Below are 20,907 nucleotides of genomic sequence, written 5' to 3'. Positions count from 1 at the left end.
TTTTTAAATAGTGTTAGAAAAGAAAACAATCAAAGAAAACAGTCTTTGCGAATCAGGAATTGAATTTGACCTTCACTGTTGAGCCAGTAAGAAGGTTAGTAAATGTTTACTGGTGTTTGTTTCCTGTTTCTTTTGACATCTTTCGCACTTAGGTAGTGTGATGAGGTCTGATGTGTAGGAGTTTTTGAGACTACTGTGAGGTGCTGCCATGAAAATCAGGTATGAATATATCCATCACAAATCCCAGATCCCAACCCCTCTCCAGTTTCCCATATGAAAGCCTAATTGTTGTGGCATTCACCTTTCTTGAGACTACTGCTGGTTTTGGTTAAATGATGATATTAAATTATGCCTATGACCTGTTTTTGTTGAAATTTATTGTAATAGTTAAATTGTCATTATAACTGGTGCTACTTTCTTTAGACTACATGAAGAAATAATTGACTTCTATGACTTCATGTCCCCTCGTCCTGAAGAAGCAGCTATGAGAAGAGAAGTGGTGAAAAGAATAGAAACAGTCATCAAAGATCTTTGGCCTACAGCTGATGTGAGTGTAATTTAAGTGTTGATTTACTTCTCTAGTAAATTGTAGAGCTCTGTTCACTTAACCTTGCTATTATCTTTCTGTGTGTTAGAAATGAACAGATAAGACTTCAAACTTAAGGCAATTGACTTAATATGACAGCTCTTGCAGTACTTGGCAGTTTATTTTAAAAAGCAGAGGAAATGTAAAACATAGATTTCAGGTTAATGAAGGCTACTGATAATTTTTTCGTTTTGGGAACTGGGGATGTGAAGAACTGTCCACTTTAAGAAGTGCATTTCCTAAAGTAAAAGCTTATTAAATTGTCTTCACATAACTTCATTTTGAATATTAATGTGAGACTGACTACTGAAAGGAGTCCTGACTGTGCATATTTGTAAATACAAATATTTTTACAAAAGAACAGATAAAAACTGCAGATTTTTTTGGTACTCTTAACAAATTTGACATTCAGGGAATTAGTTTAGCCTGGCTTTAGTGGGAAAATTGGACTTGACTTCCTGAGATCTTGCAACTAAAGTTTTGTATTTTCAAACCCTTTATTACCAAAGAGTAAGTTTCCTCCAAACAAAAGAATCCAAAAGGAATGTAATGTAAACTGTTATCTTGAGCATTACCTTTCTGATAACCAGATGGTAGCATTGTCATTAACAAGTAGGAAAATGTTTCAGACCACTGTGATTTCATAGCCTTTCATGATGAAGATTGAGGGCTGTGGCCACAGTACTGAACTAAAGATACTGTAAAGCTCATCTACTTCATCCTCACCTGGGGTTTTCCTTAGTAATAACATTTTCTAGCTTGTGGGAACAGATAAAAACATTGGAATGGCGCAGTATTGCCTAGTGACATAGGTCACTTCAAAGAAGTGGACTTGTAAATAGTGCTCTCCTGTAGCAGAGTGGGAAGAATGTCTCAATTCTCTACGTTGGAAGCACACTAAAAGTATTTGATGTGGACTGTGAATGTCTCTTCAGTGTGCCTTCTTTTCCACACACAAACACCTACCGCAATTTCAGTCATTCTTACAGTAAAATCTGGACTATTCATGTTTATCTGAATTATATGTTTACATGCACTTGCTATTTTTTTTTAAACCAAAAAATTTGGAAAAGTTTAAACTCTTCCAGTTTCAGTAAAGCTATCCTATGAGAAAGGAAGGAGATTTATAACAGCTTATACTTCTGTTGAACTTCTGAATAAATTATGAAAAGAACTTCTTTCAAACATTTGTGCTCTGCTGGTAGCAGGATTGGGTAGTCATTTCATGTTAAAAAAACTCCTGCACAGTTTCCTCTAAAGTTGCATCTATAAGAGAATGTATATTTGTACAGGCTTAACAGAGTATGTAGTAAAGTAAATTCAATAACTTTTTTACTGGGCTGTATCCTTAACAGGTCCAGAAAAATCTTAAGTCTTGTGAAAGTAAAATGAAATGAGCATTTGTAATTACAAGATATTTCACTGGTCTGTTTTTGTTTTTTTCAGGTCCAGATATTTGGCAGCTTTAGTACAGGGCTTTATCTTCCAACTAGGTAAGTAATAATTTATTTTTGTATAAAAGCTTGTCTGCTTTTAGAGTAATGGTAAATTTCAAAGGGGAATTTAGACTGGAATGTGTAAACCTATCAAACTTCCAGTAAAATTTTTGCCTGATGTCCCATGTGACAAAGGGAAGAGCTTTTCAACTCTCTGAGATTAGAGATAAGTGTTTGATACATCATTGTTGTGCTCTAGGTACTTACTGATGCTTTGGTGAATTACCTTTTCTTCCTTGTTCTTTGTTTTCAAGATACAGTGAAATTGAATGTTCAGTATTTCCTGTGTAAAGATTGTGCTTTGTTAAATAAGGTGAATTACTGAAAGTGTCACTTATCACAGAGTTAACTGTGCAAAGTCAGAGGAGTCATCACAGCTGTGTTTCCTTATTCCTTTTGGAGAGCAAAATGTCTTATTCAGCTGTTTATGTCGCTTAATGGTTCAATAGATAGATGTGGAAGACCTGTGTGGCTGTGTCTTAAAGACTATGTTGTCTTTACACCAATTAAATTTTCAGTAGGGAAGCACTGGAAATTTAATTTCTGCAAATAACAATCAGTGATAAAAATTGCTTGGACTATTAACATGCCTGTCAGCGTGGGTAGATGGGGGATGGGGTTCGGCTGTGGAAGTCAGAGGGGAGGGAGCAAGAAATATAAAAGGGAGAGGAGCTCAATCAGAGAACTGGAAGCAAGAAACTAGAACACTACTTTGGGTCCTAAAGCACGTTAGACCATCTCTTAGTTAACATTGCTAAAGGAAGCTTACTGGGAACCTAGATTAAAGGTTGCAAAACGGTCACCTTAGAGGACTTGCAATATGCAAAGTGCCAATTTTACCTTTTTTGTTGGAGTACTATGCTTTAGACGTAATGGATCTCATGCTGTGTTCTTTTTGTCTAGTGATATTGATCTAGTTGTTTTTGGGAAATGGGAACGGCCCCCTTTACAGCTGCTGGAGCAAGCACTAAGAAAACACAATGTGGCTGAGCCGTATTCCATTAAAGTACTTGATAAAGCTACGGTAAGTAATAGCCTTTGGAATACTAAACTGAAAAGCTTTCAGACTTCCTAAGATGTTGGTGATAAATAGTGTTCTTAATTCATGAAGCAAATGATACTGTCTTAAGCAAAATGTTTTTCTCTGTCCGTGCAAGATTTTAGTAGACTCTGTACGTGCTTAGCAATAGCACACAGTTTTTTACATGGACAGTGGTAGTTCTGTGTACTGTATTTGCTGGAAGGCCATACTTTATGCTAATGTTGTCAATAAAGGTCTGAAAGTTAGTATTTGCAAAATATCTAGTAAAATAAGTTAACCATTTGTGTAATGTTTTTTCCACTGACCTTTGAGAGGTGTTTGTGTAGTCAGGGGCCAGTAACTGGAGCTGTCTAGCTTGAAACCCTGATTTTTCAGGTTGTCTTGTTTCTGTTGGCCTAGAGAAGTGTTCCAAACCTAACATTTGTTTTTCCCATCCAAAAAATGCTACTTAACAGCTTTATTTCATTTGTGAAACTGATGTGTAGTATCTCTTGCATCTGTCTTGTAAGCTTGGTGGGTCATATTGAGTATGTTAAAAACTTAAAGTATGAGAATTTTATGTTACTGAGCAAGTGGTGTTTTCTCCAGGAGACTAAGTAGAGTATTCCAAACTTCTGTTAGCAAGCTGTTACATTTTGTGGTCTCTGAAAAAGGGTGACTAGAAGATTCCTGTGGCTTCTGTTGGAGTAGCAGTACATAACCAAAGATCACCAGAGCTACTGTTTACCTGAGAATGAGTGAGATTTTCAGAATCAATGATACCAGTTAGTGATGGAAAATGGCACTAGGCTAGACTTACTAATTTTACTAACCTTTCTTATTTTATTCCCTCTGCTGTTGGTATAAAATGATGCTATACTTCTGCTCTCTTTTGTTTTCCATTTCAGATCAAAAATACAAGAAGTTCGATTTAAGATAAATGTTATCAGATGAAGCTTAGTTATGATTGTAAGACAGTTTTGTAGGATACTGCCTTGAAAGTGGTGGTGTGACACCAACTCAATATAGACAACTCAGTATCACTAGATGAACACCAGACTACATATTCAGTAGTTCGGTAATAATTTATTGCTGTCAGAAGAGGAAGTATTGCTACTCCTGCTTTGATTTTATCCATTCTGGCTTTTGTCTGACATCACAGTGAACCAGTTCAGCTTGATAAACCAACAGACAGTGCTTTATTTTTTCTGCTAGGCTGGTGTTCTGTCAGTTTAGCAAGAGAGTGCTGCAGTGCTAGGTCAGTTGAATGCAGTTCCCACAGGTTAAAGTAGAAGGTCTCCTATTAGCAGCAGTGAGTCATGAAATTAAGTAAATTTAGTTGTCTTACAAAACACTGATATTGCAGCTATGAAGGCAGGTATCTAATAGCTATGGGAGAGTACATGAGTGGTAAGTTAATGTGATCATACATGCCTGTGTTTTTAATAGCCTCACTAAAAAGTGTTTGTTTTGTCAGTCAAGATTATTATCTTTTCTCAAAACCACACCTCCTTGTCTCGATAGTTGCATTCATTTGGACTGATAGTATCTGTGTGTCTTGAGTAAGGTGGAGAATAGCACCAGTCTTGCATTTCTGGGGATTCATAAAACCTTGTTTTAATATCTTTCAGGTACCAATAATAAAACTTACTGACCAGGAGACAGAAGTGAAAGTTGACATCAGTTTTAATGTAGAAACTGGTGTGAAGGCAGCTCGATTTATCAAGGAATACATGAAGGTATCAGCCATGTAATGAATGTTATACTACTTAGCAAGGATGTGCTAGATGCTTAGCTAACCTTTTTTGATATGGCTTAAGACTTTTGAAAAATTATTGCTGACTACTATTAGTACTAATTAAACATGGATATTTTAACTTATTTTCTACTGGTATCCAGTGTTGCCTTTGAGTTCTAGGTGTTTTTATGGATAAATCTGTACACTGAAAGAACGTCTACAGTCATATCTAGATCTGCAGATAGGTACTAAACTTGCTTCTAAAGCAAGTCTGTTGCGGTTTTGCTTACCTTGAATTTAAGTGATGCTTGATTATGAATACTATCTTGCTAAACAATGTCTAAAACCAATTCTTCTGTAGCTACATACTTAAAATCAAGTTACTTTTCCGCTCTGCAGTGAAAGTACTGTTTACATGGAAAGCTTTTGACTGAGTGGCACTGGCATTCAAAAAGGGGTATAAAAATCTTGCTGTTTGGGGGTGGGGAATAAATTTCATAAGTAAGCTCTTTGATCAAATAAGAATTGAAGTATATTCATCTGTTTCTAGAATAGAAAAAATGCATGTTTCAGTTCTTCCTGTGGAAAGACTTTATAGCAAAATACTGAATAACATTTTTGTAGCAGAAGATTAGTCTTCTTGTGTTGAGATTGTGTAGTTTGTTCTTTGTTTTGGAGTGTTGACATTGTTATTGATAAGACCTATTTTACTTTGCAGAAATATTCTTTGCTGCCTTACTTGATTTTAGTATTAAAACAGTTCCTCCTTCAGAGGGACTTAAATGAAGTTTTTACTGGTGGAATTAGCTCTTACAGCCTAATTTTAATGGCAATTAGTTTCCTGCAGGTAAGCCTGTTCCTTATTTGTGTTCTTTAAATTATTTTGGTTTCTGTACTTACGCCCTCTTATGGTGCTGTTTTCTTTAGATTCCCCTAGCAATGCACAGCTTTGCTATTACGTCTCTAGGTGTTTGATCATAGGCAGCTCCTACATCTCATACCTCTAAGACCTTCTGCTCACTGTATGAAGTGCAACAGCAGCAGGAGCCTTGTGAATGGCGTAGAGGCTGTGAATTGCTTTCTGTGCCGGGACCTGTGATGTGGATTATGCTACCTTCCTGGGCAGCCTATTCCAGTACCTGAATCATACTACTGGTGTTTTGTACATCTGGCAGTATGCAGTTTAAGTCTGTTGCTTCCTAGACTAGTGATACTGAATGTGCAGAGTAGTTGATTTCAATGTTTATTAAAATTATGAAATCAGTCAAGTTTTTTTTTTAATTTTATGTTGGTTAGGCTTTGATGTACTTAAAACTGGTGGATATTGTAGATAACTGATAAAATAGCTACTGAGTTACAACTTCTTATAATATATTTTTGTGACAGTAAGCTTTGGACAAGTATGATGAGGTAGAATGTTAGTGTCTCTCAGCAGCTGTGACAATGGAAAAACCTACATATTCTGCTGCTGTTAATGATTAATTGAAACATTACATTAGATTTTACATATCGTATATAATATGGGGAGATTGAGGGGAAAAAACCCCCGTATGACAATTGGGGTAAATAGATCTCCCTTCCAGCTTCTGAAAACATTGAGACCAATGGATTTGCTGTGAAATATCAGGTATTACTCTGTTACTAACTAAGCTGTATATGTAGTATGCAGTACTTCTTTGTGGCTTTTGGCTGAGGGAAAAGAATTTATTAACCCTCAAAAAGCTGGAAGAGGAAGGAGGAAAGAATTCTTTGGCTTCCAGATACTGCTGAAGGGCTGCTGCCTCTTGGTTGTGTAAAAGTAGTCTAAGTACCCGAATTAATGACTCAATTCAGACTTGTGTAGAGAGATTATACTCAACTGTTTAAATGAGAGCTTTTTGTTGCACTGTGTTATGGTCTGAAAATTATTAATTATTGAAAATTAATAATTGTTCTGTGTCACAGCTGCATCCAAGAATTGATGCCAGAAGAGCTGATGAAAACCTTGGAATGCTTCTGATAGAATTTTTTGAACTCTATGGGAGGAATTTTAACTACTTGAAAACTGGTATTAGAATCAAAAATGGAGGTGCCTATATTGCCAAAGAAGAAATAATGAAAGTCATGACTAATGGATACAGACCATCCATGTTATGTATTGAAGATCCTCTCCTGCCTGGTAAGATTGTACACTTCTTGCAATATTCCAGAGCTCTGGCTCAACTTGTGCTCTCATAGCTTATGTTAGTCCCTGAAGTCTGTCAAATGAGTTAAGAAGCCAGACTGAGAAGCGACTGTTGCTGGTGTTGAGGTGAAGTTACCGACATGGGCTAAGGGATAAGGACCTGAAGTCTCCCAAGATTCATAGCCAGAGTAAATTGGATTGCACGCAAACAGTGCAGATAAATAATGCATTGGGGATTCAGAACTGTGTTGAGTGTGTAAGATTCTATAACAGCACTGAGGGGTAGTGAAAGAAGGAGGTGCAGGAAATCCTGGAAGAGCGTTTGTTAGTAGGAACAGCTCTCCATTGTTCATTATGAGAGAATGAGAATGAAAGCTATAGCTTTTCCTGCCACAGTCTGTGGTGCCGTACTTCAGATGATAAATTATACCGTATGGGAAAGAAATGCCCCAGATGAGGTACCTGTCCTGCAGGGAGGTGCAGTAGACTGCACAGAAACATGGGTATATACTCATGAATGTGTAGCAAGGGAGCAGCTGTATTATGGTGTTGGTGTGAAAAGTGGTTTGCATAACTGGCTTCTGTGCTGCACAGGGACCTTTAGGGAATGCCAGTTACAGTTGCATGTACTTTTGAAAGTAACTAACTTAAACAAGAAAAAAATATTTGAATTTTTGTGTGGAGGTTTTTTTGTTTCAGTAACCTTCAAAATAACAAAGATTAATTTTGGCTGAGCTCCTGAAAAAAATTTCTAGCTCTATAGTACACGGTTTGGATTCTATTTAGACTGACACAAGTAGCTGGAATTCCAAAACAGCATTTTAACGAAGTCAATTTTCAGTTAATTTGGACTTCAGCATTAGTATTTCTAGAATGTAATTGGTACTCAAACTCCGTACTGTCATGTCTTGTGGGTAAACTGCTTATGTACAGCACTTTTAAAGCAAATACCATGGATCAGGACTGAAGTCTGGCAGCTTTCTAAATATTCAATATGCTGAATGTTCATAGTTCTCTAGCAGAGCTTGCAAGCTAAGATACTCATTTGTCTGACTACATCTGATATGTTTGTAGCTTTGAGTTTGTGTCCATCGTGACTCTTGCACTTGGCCAAGCATAGGTGTGATTTTGCACAACTTTCATTGTGTTATTGAGATTTCCTTCAGTAGCTGTGTACTTACTTGCCTGAAGACCCATTTGAGTGGCAGCATGAGCCACACTTCTTTAGAATCAAAAACCTTTACTGTCCTCCAGTTACGTTCCTTCCTATCTGCTGAGGACTGAGAGAGAAGAAATTACGTATGCTGCACAATGTTTTAATCACTGCTAACAGCGCTTTGGAATTATTTCTTCTCTTTGACTCTTCAGAGAAGAAAAAAAATAAATTGCAAGTCCAGTAGGGGCTCTGAACTGTACCTCGTAGCATAAATCTTGCAGAAGTAAAGAACTATAGTTTAGAAGAAAGATACCTAATTATATGCTATGAAAGAGTTGATAAGAATTAAATTTTAGATGAGGTTATATGGGCTGAGATACTGTAATTCTTACAGGAGAGAAAGTGTTTCGATGAGCGAGTGAAAGCTGACAATAACTTGAAGTTATCTGACTACTATGTCCCATAGGGATATTTTCTGGCAGCTACCACAGAGCTTCAGAACTTGCCTGATGGAACTAGGAGGAAAATTATGTAGAACATATAGGATGGCTCTTTGAATCAGATTTCAAGAATATAGCCTCCTTAGATCTAGACTTAATCACATATTCCTACAGTATCTAAAAGTACCTGTCAAATGTATGTAGATAATGTCTAGAATTCTGTTAATTAGTTTAGTTTTGTTACTCCTTGTGTCCCAGTACAGAATTTTTTCTCCAAGGGTTCAGGTCCTTACCCAGTTGACAAGTCATCATCTCTGCTTGGTTAGTTTGTGGTCAGTTCCACTCAGTGTCTAACTCCATGAGGGTCAGTGCCAGTACTGTGGAGGAGATGGGAACAAGTATTTTGGTAAAGAGTGGACACAGATATTTTTTGACTTAAGTTACCATAAGCTGCTGTCGAGTTCTTCCCTCAAACCTGTTTTTGCACTGTATGCACAAGTTTTTAAGCTTTTTTTTGTGACCCCTTTTTTTAGCCTGATCACAGCTTTTTCTAAAGTTCTGGTTAAGCCTTTGAAGAAGATGTCAAAAGATGACTTCTTAATCCAGATATGAGCCAAAAAATACAGGGATGAAAAAAACCCTTTAAATTTCTGAAGATTATCCAAGTAGTATAAAAGTCCCTCTTATGAGTATATGGACTAGCTCAGCAATAGGATGCTGAAAGGTATAACTCATAAGAATAGCTTTAGACAGTCTTGTAGGGGACAGGATTAAGTACTATGGGATTACTTCTTTTAAGTTGTAGGAACTGTTTTTGCTTCAGTGTGAAATAATGATGTCTGGCTAACAATAAGTGATGTCATCAGAAGGGTATGATACTTCAGTTTTACCTGCTCAATACCTTGTGTTAGTTCCTACATTTGGAAGGAACAGGCATCAACCTGTTGTGTTGGTGGGTTTTGCTTAGGTTCTTCTGGGTGCTGTAGGATTTCCTCTGAGATTCTCAAAGTCTGACTACTGGGTGCTAGGGGATTATAATTTTGGTGATTTGAGAACTCAGATTCCAAGAGATGTCAGGAGTCTACACTTAAAGTGGGAAGTGTGTTGAAATCTGGGATGGCAGACTAATCTAGCTGGTGATGCATTTTGAAGTGGTAGTTTATACTTGATCTTCATACATAGCCTAAGCTTTTTCTTCTTGAGTTAGTGTCCTAGGACAGGGTAGTGAGATGAAAGTCGTTCCTTTAGCATAATCCAAAGAAGGGGGTTTCTATAAACATCTTGTAGCTGCCACTGTTTCAGTTTCTCAAAGCAGTTGTCCTTTCTTTGATGTGTAAAAAGTGAAAGCATTCATTTAGGAGAACAGCAAGGCCAGGCACTCAGAAGTCTGTTCACAGGAACACGTTGGAGCAGGGTAGATGATATCATCCTAGAAGAGGTTTGTGTGGAGCTGGTTTAGCAGTATTCTGTCTTGGAAGACATGACTCTGGTTGCAGGTGACATCTTTAATCTGTAGTTGTAAAACAAAGTTGGCATTTATTCAGCAGATTGTTAGGGAAGCTTATTATTTTATGCCTTTGTGAATCAGGTGATTAGCAAGGTCCTTCAGTCATGTCTGATGCTGAGAACAGGAATGATTTTATCTTGGTTCAGATTGGCAGTGGCAAGTACCTGAATTGTTATTTTAGACTTGAAGTTTCACCTGTGCTGCTCCCTTTCATGAGAAAGGTCATTCTTCATTCTGAATTATGGGCACTAATAACAGTTCTAAGCCTTAAATTCAATGTGTTTTGTTTGAAAAGAGACACTCTAACTTGCAGAACTAATTACGCTTCATGTTGCTTGCTTCTGCATCTTAGTAAGTCACAAATACAGGAAGCACTTGGATTTGAGATTGGCAACAACTATTGGGATTATCTGTTCTAGCCTTAATGGCTGCCCAAAGTTATTCATTGCAGCTTTTCAATATCTACTATTTGTCACTAGAACCTGCAAATATATGTGTGTGTATAAAATACATGCATTTATAAAAATACACAAGTTCATTGAAGTTAGCATCTGAAAGAACCCCTTTAACACTGAATGTTGTAAACAGGTACTTATTTAATAATAGCTTAACATAAATGGATCTGCATCAGTTCTAGCTCATGGTCTTACTTTTACCTTTCCAGGCCATGTTCTTAAAACTGCTTCAGGTAATGGAAGGCTACCTGATGGAGTGGTAATACTGAAAGTGAGTGATGGAAATCCTAGATGTGCACCTTTAGGGATGAAGGCTTTGTAAGAAAAAGAATGAGGATTGAATTATACATGAAATCACACACCATTTTTATCTACTAATGTACATCTGAGAATTGAATTCTGTATGATTTTTTTAAAAAGTGAGAGCATTTGGGTTACGTACTTTAACTTATCAGTCTGTCGATTGTGACAAAAGGAGGATGCTTAGGTATGTAAGACGTGATCTACTAATGAGAATGAACTCAGAAGAAAATCTATTCAGGATAGCAAATGCAAACGTGTGATCTTCTGGCTTCCTTAATATGTTGCTTTCTGGATTGGATAGGGTCACCTCTATACAGACTTGACTGGTACAGTTCACAGTAGCTCACGTAGTATCTTTTGGCTTCTGTACCCGCTTTTCAGCTGTGGAGCGAGTCAGAAGCTCTGCAGGCTGTATAATTGACTAAGACACATATTCAGACATTTTTATGAACTAATTACAGGTGCAGAATGAGGCAATCCAGGAACCTAGGTGTGCTATAGCATGAGCTATCCTGCCTTTGTTCTTAAATCTGCTTCAGTCAAGACTCGTACGCCACTTTGGTGGTTTAAACTAAACTGCCTGAGTTTGCCATAAGTGGTTTAAGGAAGGCTTATGATTTCTTTTGCTGGCACAACAGTAGAGGTGACAACAACTGGCAAAAGGAGTAACCAACAGTTTGTAGCAGCAGTGTCTTCATTTTGCTGTAACTCCATGCAGGATGCATGTCAAATGTAGCTGCCTTAGCACCAGATTAGACTAAACTAATGCAATTTGTTTGAGTGTGCATTCTTAACTCCTGTTACATGAATTTATAGAATCATTTAGGTTGGGAAAGACCCTTAAGAACATTGAGTCCCAACTGCAGATGGACTCGAATTTAATGGTAGGTGCAATTGTATGTGTTTAGCCACTTGTATATATTACATTTCTGTATTGCTTCTCAATTTAATTCTCTTGTATATTGTTCACCATGTCATTATGCAGAAGGTGGCATTGTTGCAGGACACAACAGTTTATCCTGCCCCTGGAAAACCTGTACTGAATTAATCATTGTTTTTCTAGTAGAATTAACATTTTTGTGTTCTGACTGCTTGACCACTGAAATACTTTGGTCTCTATTCAACTGCCTTTGGACTAAGTCCTTTGTGAAGTCCTTTGCTTCTTTGTAGTGCAGCTCTAGCTTAACGATAATGTGTTTCTTCTGAGATTCACTGTCCTAGGCCCGCATTAGTCTCTGCTTCTACTTTAGGATAGAGTCTAATTGCAAATAGGTCATTTAGAGAGGCTTCTGTAATTTTGAGCCTAGTAACTGCTGGATACTGCAGCAGTGCATTCAGAACAAGATACTCAGTTACCTCAGTAAACAGGAAATATTTCTTGATCAGTTTTTATTTGACCATATAAATTACTGAAGAAATTCTGTGTTCCCAAAATGCTCTTATGTCCTCAGTCTGTTTTCATTGATTATGCTTTTCCGTTAAAGTAGCAGTATGGTTGGAGAATCTTGGAAGAACTAAAATGTATTGTCAAGTAGTAAAGCCAAGGCTGTTCTTTCTCCTGCATGGCAGAGCTCAGCATGTTTATCTAACGGCTTGCTGGACAAAATACTTCAGTGAGTGAAGGGTTCCTTTAAAATCAAATTCAGTCTCATTGGATTCAGTCCTCCAGAGGATAGACTCTGTCCTTTACCCATCTATTTTCAAAGCAGAATCTTCATTAAAACCTGTTCATAGGCCCTGATCTAATTTTCAAGCTTAAAATAAACATGTTTGGTGGTTCATCTCTTTCCAGTGTTCTCAGATAATTTCAAGCATCATTCTGAAGGAGGGAGTCTTACTGTAAGCAGCTTTATACCCACTCAAGATCTAGTCTGTATTTTAGACATGCAATTTGAAGAAAGTTTTCTTTGTGTTTCTTAAATTGAGTGGTGGCAGTGAACCTTTGCTGGCTGGTGCCAAACATATCTACAAAAAAACCTCAAATGTTTCTTCTTGCTAGTAATAGCAAGATCTTTCTAGGTGTCAAATGAGAGACCAATGCTTGTACGTTGTCACTGATATAGAACCTTCAGCATGTTCTTAACTTCTGCAGTTCCTCACACATGGCACTGGATTTGGAAGGAGTTCTGCTATAAATGTCACTCATGCTTAAAGAGGGGCAGTCAAGAAGTGCCACAAACTTGATCAAAAAAACAATGCTGTGCAAAGTTCTGGAATTCTCTGTGATAGATTTTGACAAACTGGTTTATCCTGTGGAGATAAATAACCTGTATGAGCTGGTTTATTAATCTGTAGTTTGATAAGGTTAAGTAGGGGTTGATGTAAGTATACCTGGCCCTATGAAGATAATATGGTTGCACAAGTGGAATTTTAAGCTGAATTTGGCCTGCAGAAACTCTACTGGTAAGTGAGACATGATGCTTGAAGCTTGGTAGATTCCCTCTTAAGATGGCTGTAAGAGTTTTAAGATGATCTCTATTGTTTGTTTCTTTCAGGTACTGATACATTGATATTTTAAAAGTGGTAAATTGAATGCATAATGTTAAATATCATTCCTAAGGTTAGCTTCTTTATTGAGATAGGCACACTTAGTTGTTCCTGATATGAGCTGAATGGGTTAACCAGTTTAAACAGAGTTAAGCTATATTGTTAAGGCTTCAGAGCTTTAAGTATGAATAATTTTATAGTTACTGATATTAAAAAAAGATGATCTGATGACTGTCACATTATTTCAGGAAACGACGTTGGCAGAAGTTCTTACGGTGCCATGCAAGTGAAACAAGTTTTTGATTATGCCTACATTGTTCTTAGCCATGCAGTATCACCACTTGCAAGATCATATCCAAATAGAGATTCTGAGAGGTAATTAGTCCACTTTTTAAATATCCATTTGTCTGTGTAATCAATTAGGAACGTTTGCATCTGAATCAATAAAAGAAATATTGTTATTTATTGTTTAACTGTGGCTGTATTGAAATCTGCCCAGAAATTTAGGCTGCCCAGTGGTATGAGTGTAATACTTCAATGTACAGCACTGAAGTGAGGACAGCATGACAAAACCCAGGATGTTGGTTCTGTTCAGTGTGAGGTTCTGTTAGTGTGGAAGGGAGCCAAAAGATAATCGGCCTTTCCTCAAACATTCTGCATAAAATATTTCAACGGAAAGTCTGATGATTTAATGTTTGGTATGATGTATGTCTGTACTATGGCAGAAAGAAACGTGTGTGATCAAATTGCTTGCTTAGACACAAAACTAGACAACAAGGCTAGAAATTTCCCTAGTTCTTTAATACATATTCCCATAAGCGGTTTTAAAAGGCTTGATAGGTAATTGAGCTATTAAAAGGATCAGTTCAGCTTGGCAGTAGTGTCAGAACTGCCATTAAAAGTAGCATACTTTTAGACATGCCGTTTTTAATGCTGTTCTTCATGTCTTTCATGGAAACACTGTACGGCTAGTACTTTCTCAGCTCTCACCTTTGCAAGTTTTCTGTTTTTTGAAAGGGGGAGGAGAAAGAAATTGAAGGCATGTCAGCCATGTATTTTCATTCCTGTATCTGCTCTAGCATCTGTTATTCTAATCCTCAGCACAAATTATTTGGGCTAGATCAGAGGATATCTGTTCTTGGAGATTTCCCTAGAATCCCAATGGCTTTAAGCTCCCCAGCTAATCTCGGGGAGGGACGGCTGTAACAAGACACACAAACCATCTAGATAAAATTCCAAACTCTAGTCAAGCTGTTAACTTCTAGCATTAATGTCACTGGAAGGTGACATAGTTCTACTACAGTAAGTTTACCACAAAGTGGATGCAGTCTTTCACTAGTGGATTTAAAATTGATGGTATTTTGATAGTGTCTGAATATCTAGGTTTTCTGGGGTATTAAATTTGCAAAGGTTGAGACTATACTTGTGTGTGTGATGGAGATACAGGAGGAGTGGTACTTAGTGCTACACACTGACATTTGAGACTGCTCTTTTAAGATAGATTAAAGATGTGTCTGTTAAATGTGTGTCCTATCTGACAATTCTTGCTGCTGAATGAAACTTCATTCTTATATAAGTAGAGATAGAACAACTCAGGGATTCTTGAAGTTTTGCTTGAGTCCTGGGTCCTGACTTTCATTAACATCTTTGTGGTTCTCCAAAGAATATAATCATTCTCTCATGTGGTACCTAAATTTATTACAGACATCAAAAAGTATATTTATAAAGGCATTTAATGGAAGCCTCAGATGTCATCAATATGTGCATTTCACATGTACACTTCATACTGTATTTGGGAAAATGCTTGAATTTTGTCACAACTTCAAACCTGGGGAGAAGTCCCAGCAGCAGTGTTCAGGTGTTGTATATCTGACCTGTCTTTCTGCTGGTTCTGGGATGTCTTTGCCAGTGATGTCTGAGTCTCAGAACTTGTCATGCCAGTGGCTTGCCATTCTGTCAAAGGGAGCGGTGTCTCAAGAGGAACAGTGTTCAACAAAGTCCTGTACGCAACTAGTTCCCCCCAGCACCAGTCTTGTCAATGCCAAAGGACGTGTAGGTGGATGATGCAATGTTTGGCAAACAAGTTTGTTGCAGAACCTCAACATCAGTCCACGTTCAGTCTCAGTTTTTAGTTAAACCTGATGTGCTTGGGCAATCCAGGTGTATTTCAGATCCTTATTCCACCTGTTAGGCAGAGTGGTCCAGGCTCTGTATAAAGACTTTTGTGGTGGCCTGACCTAAAGCCTTAGCCATCCATGAGCCCTTTGTTCTGATACATTCTGCTTCCCCCCACTCCCCTCCCCCTGCGGCTTGTTAGTGGTAGGTTAAACTGTAAGCAATGGGCTCTCTTCAAGAACAGTAACTAGCTATATGGTGTTCTACTACAAGGATTAACAGAGGCTAAATGAAGACCTCTTGAAAGGGTAGGAACTTGAAGGAGGCTGAACTCCCCAGGCTGACTTGAGTTTATTCAGTTTTATCATAATTGAGGCTAGCTTTCCTCTAAGTGGAAAGGTTTGTTCTTGAACTACCTGGTGGGTTTGAATTCATATCAGCTCTTTGCAGGGAAAATTTCTGTGTAGAGTCCTATTTTGTAGATGACAATCTCGGTAGATTTCAAATCTTTCTGGGTGATCATTGTTACTGCTCTTTTTCAGGGTCAGTCCAACTCAAAGGAGAACAAACCTAAGTTAAGTTAATTTTTTCTAGCCAGCTGCTGCTTCTGATATTCCCAGTGTGGAAAAAAAATGTCAGATTTTGGTCCTCAGCTGAGGCCTTTCTTGTCCATGTTCTGTAGTAACAAGTCCCACAGAACAGTAAGGGGTAGATTCAAATCACTCTTACGGGCATTTTCATTTAAGCTTCCAAATACAACATCTGGAGTGTAGTGGGAGTTGGAAGCTGTCTTCTATCTGAGTGGAAACAGTAATCAGCTGAGTCCTGAAGGTAATTCTTACAGCTACAGAAATCACCTTAACACTATTTTGTCCCCGGTCTGTCTCACCCAAGACCCGTTTCAAGAACAGCTCAGGAGAGGCTGATAGACAGTTCAGTAGATTTTGTAAGAGTGAACAGATGCCCATCATCTTGGAACGAAGGGTTTTCCTAGCAGGAAAATGAGGAGACTGATCTGTTTTGAATGTGTACAACTTGTATGCAAGGTGAAGTTTGGTGTTGACTTCAGCCAAGGTGACTGAAAATCACAATTGATTTCTTAATATTTGGTGCCATGGGGACATGAGTGTAGCTGTAAAATATAGTTATGGACAGGATAGCTCCTGCTTGAGGGTCAGTGTCAGTATGTGCTTTGAACAGCTTTAGTATGGTCTTTGGCCATAGCTGATCTCTAGAGAAGTGTGTGTCATCTTAAGTGAGCTAACTAAAGAAGTCTGTGAGGAGTGATATTTTCACAGAATCATTTAGGTTGGAAAAGACCTTTAAGATAATCAAGTCCAACTATTAACACTGCCAAGTCAGTCTACCACTAAACTGTGTCCCTAAGTGCCATGTCTGCATGTCTTTTAAATACCTCCAGGGATGGTGACTCAAACATGCCCCTGGGCAGCCTGTTCCAGTGCTTAATAACCCTTTCAGTGAAGAAATTTTTCCTAATATCCAATCTAAACCTTCCCTGGTGCAACTTGAGGCTGTTTTCTCTTGTCCTGTCCCATGTTACTTGGGAGAAGAAACTGACATTCACCTTGATACAGCCTCCTTTCAGGTAGTTGTAGAGAGCAACAATGTCTCTCTTCAGCCTCCTTTCCTCCAGGCTAAACAACCCCAGTTCCCTCAGCCACTCTTTGTAAGACTTATTCTCTAGGCCCTTCACCAGCTTTGTTGCTTTTCTTTGGTCATGAAGTTTAAATTTATTGACCATTTTCCCAGTTTTAATCTGTTTCTTGATAAACCACAGGAAGCCTTAGCAGATGTCTGGCAAAAAGCTCTTGCTCATTGATTCATGTTATTTGAAATTGTGGACTATCTGTTACTACTCTGTCCACGGCCTCTATAGTCAGGTGCAATTTCACATTATACCTTGTCTAGGCTATCTGTGAGCTATCTCCTGTCAGCTGCCCTTTTTCTTACTTCTCAGTCTGAATACTCCTGAGTCTTGCCTTGGATCAGATCTAGTGATCGTGCAGTCAGAAGGCAAGTCAGATGAACTCTCTGGTTTGACTGAAAACAAATATGTCAACACTTCTGTCATGTTAAGAAGTTGATCCAGCTTGTGGCTGCATGATAGGCAGATCAGAAGCAAGAGAAGCAGCAGGCGTTCACATTTGGGGGAAGATGGAGAGAGTGGTATTGTACCATTTGACAGCCACAATTTATGCTGACCTGGATGTGACAAAGATGCATCCTTAGACTAATACGTATGTCTGTAGATAATGATGTTGGCTTACATGTTGGCCTGTCACATGGTTCAGATATGAAATGTGTGCTCAGACTGCATTTTTAAACAGCAACATAGCCACATTTGGGAGGCAGATGAGGTCATATGAAATGAGGAATGGAAGACTGGTTCTGCTCTGATGTGCCTTCCAGTATAACTAAGACTTTTGAAACCTTTCTTCAGTTTGTAGAGTTGCAGATTGGTAACAGGTTCCTCCTTTTTGGTGCCAGACATGTGGTGCAGGTGGATGAGGGAAAGGGACTGTCATGGCAACAGGCCAGAGTTCAGAGTTTGAGGAAGTCTTGGCAGGGTTTTGCATGTCTGGAGTTGTCATTTACAGGTGATAACCTTAAGAACAACAATAGTCTGGTCCATGTATAAAGTGATCTTTCCACTTCTGTGCTTGAAAGCTGTTCGGTCTGTTCCTAGCGTACAGTTCAACTGATCTAGCTGCTGACAGGTCTGTGTGTTAGGTTTGGGTTGCCCCTGCTTGGCCAAGATAGTCCTGGGAGCTCTGGGAACTGTCTAAGGGAATATTACGTTTGCCTGCTAGATCTGCTGATACAGAAAGCAGAAATGTGCTGTCTGAAACAGTCCTTCCTTTGCTTCACATCTTGAATGGTTGGTGGTTGTCACTAGAACGCATGCTGTCTCTTAAGAGGTATCAGCAATATCAGCTTTTCCTACAAGGAGTATTTGTCTGGGTAAAGGTGTCAGGTTTTTTTTTTTTTTCCTCCGTCTTCATGCTCAAGCAGATACTTAGGGGCTCCATAGTCTGCTTTTAGATTATATTGCCCTTTTAACATTGGGGGATATCTTTTAAGTTCAGTTAAGGACAACTGAACAATTATTTTGACTGTTCTTTCACAGACTTGATGTTTTTTCCTGCTCTGGTACTCTTGTTCATATGGAGCTTGTCTGGAGCTTTAGATATTTGATTTTACTGAATCTTAATGTCAGCAATCTGAGCCCTTTAACAGTGATGTTAAGATTTGTTTGCACTGTAGTTGTGCTGTAATGACAGCTAGAAAGTGTCCCTGTGAACTGAGGGCTTGCGTTCTGTAAAAAGAGGAGCGTCTAAGCTCTTATCATAAAATAAACTAGGTATGTAAATAGCTTATTCCTGGTTTTACTAGATGATAACATTGAGGGGAAAAACCTTAATGGGGCGTCTTTCATAGGAGAGCTGTCAAATTTTATTGACCAGTTAACTGGTTTTCCCATGTCTTCCAAAGGGAATTGTAGGAGTGTCTCATATCTGTAGAAATTCTGGCCTCAGCCAAAGAAAGAAACGGAAAAGCATGAAATTTCCTCACACTAAAGGTGGGACAGATTAACAGGTTTTTTCTTTGTTCCTAAGCATTTTCAGTGTTGAAAACAGATATAAGCACAATTTTTAAATGTTTGTTTTATAAAAATTGTTCTCTGAACCTGTGGATGTGCTCAAGTCCCATGCATATGAAATAGTGTTCTTTGAGAGCAGTATCTAGTTTGATTACACTTGCTTCCTGTTTCTTTGCTGCTATATTAAGTATATGGCAGTAGCCTTAACCACCTTTCAGTTTCTGATGTCTCATAATGAATGCTTTTAATTTTGGTGTATGAGCGATGTAGCATGGATCTGCCTTTGAACTCCTGACCTAATAACTTAGTGAATTGCTTTTTTTCCTATCTTTCTACCAAAAATGAGAGTTTGGGGCTTTGATCTCTATTCTGTGTGAAAGGAGCTAGTGAGAGAAGATTCCCAGGTTCTGTATGTGCAACTCTGCCGTAGTTGTTGGTGTAACAGTAGTTTCACCCTTTACACCTATTTGATAGCAGGCATTTTTGGTATATCAGTCACCAGGCTAATGAAAATACCATCCTATACCATTCATTTTCCTTCTTGTATATAAAGGCATGACTATTGATTTGCTTCTGGGAAAGTACTTCAAGAAGCTTCAGATTTGACAAACTTCTCCGTAAGAGCTTGTGTTATTCACTTACGTTCGTTTTCTGGTTCGAAGGCCACAGCTGGTAGTAGTTGTGGCGTTTAGAGGTTATCCTGGAATAAAAGCTCAAGTCTGAAGACATTCTCAGATGAAACTTTTCAGCTGCAAGATTTCCTTCTCTGTCCTAGTGCTGAACAGACCCAGCATGTTTATGTTTGAGTCCTATAACTGGCATTGCTGTATTGGGAACTGCAGCTTCAAGGCCACAGCTGATTCTCTGCAGTATTGGTCATCCCTGTCTTCATTAACTTCCTTTTTGAGATTGAGAAACCAGAACTGCATCAAGTATTTAAAATGCTGTTATGTCACGGGAGTGTATGTTGACAAAATACTATCCTGTGTTTTATTTGTTCCTTTCTTAATGTGCTATACTTAGCTATTGAACTGTGGTTTCCAAAGAATTATGTATTATAACCCAGACCTTTAGCTGCTGAGTGGTGACAACCATGCCTTTAATTCTGCATGTGAAATTCATGATTTTATTTTCCAACATGCATCATTTTATCTACATTACATAAATAAGATGGTGGTTGATGTTCATTCTGTCTGTGTGGTCCTTCTGCTGCTATTGGACTTGTAACTTAGATGATACTATTTGGTTCAACTTTTCTTAAAATGCTGGACTGCCTTTTTCAGTACTAACACACTGACATGTCTTCGGAGTTGGAAGGCTAAACATGGAACATGTGGTATTTGGTCTTGCATATAATAGTAATCCCTAAGCCAGTAGGAGTATTATTGCTTCTTCTTAAAGTGTTACTATGAAATGACCTAATAAAGGTAGCCTAAATACATTTAGGCTATGTATGTCCTCCCTTCCCGTTATACACCTAAACCAAAAGAAAATTGCGGTACAGGTACAATGTACCTTTATGATGTGAAATAAAAAATAAGCTTTATTGTAACCATTGAAGATTTTCAAAACTAAAATAACATTACCTTCTCCAGGATAGCAACTTTTCACACCCCATTCTTGTACAATAGTCAGTCCTTCATGTATCTTGAGCATGGAGTTTATAGCTAGTATTTTAGCCACTAGTCCCTGATGAAAGGAAAGCTTGAAAGTTTAGCTCTCAAACAAGGACACAAGTCCTGCTCAAGAAGTACAATTTAAATAGCTGAATGTTGCGAAGGTAGGTATGTTGGAAAAGCCATTACTTTTTACTTGTC

At 38.2% G+C, this 20,907-nt stretch overlaps 1 protein-coding gene across 2 annotated transcripts in view; it reads left to right on the top strand.

Moving 5' to 3' along the window:
• Positions 1-429: 429 nt before the first annotated feature.
• PAPD7 (PAP associated domain containing 7) overlaps positions 430-20,907 on the top strand; it is a 47,798-nt gene continuing 27,320 nt past the window's right edge. For both annotated transcript variants that reach the window (XM_010281848.1, XM_010281847.1), the window contains exons 1-7: positions 430-547; positions 2,033-2,079; positions 2,986-3,106; positions 4,735-4,842; positions 5,560-5,688; positions 6,786-6,999; positions 13,602-13,728. In XM_010281848.1, coding sequence (XP_010280150.1) covers positions 458-547; positions 2,033-2,079; positions 2,986-3,106; positions 4,735-4,842; positions 5,560-5,688; positions 6,786-6,999; positions 13,602-13,728 — 836 coding nt within the window. In that variant the 5' untranslated portion in view covers positions 430-457. The remainder of the gene's footprint in view (positions 548-2,032; positions 2,080-2,985; positions 3,107-4,734; positions 4,843-5,559; positions 5,689-6,785; positions 7,000-13,601; positions 13,729-20,907) is intronic.

This window comes from Phaethon lepturus, unplaced genomic scaffold, assembly GCF_000687285.1.
Source record: "Phaethon lepturus isolate BGI_N335 unplaced genomic scaffold, ASM68728v1 scaffold7802, whole genome shotgun sequence".
NCBI lineage: Eukaryota > Metazoa > Chordata > Aves > Phaethontiformes > Phaethontidae > Phaethon > Phaethon lepturus.
The sequence above is the reverse complement of the archived record's forward strand: the minus strand, read 5'-3'. Positions and strand labels throughout refer to the sequence as shown.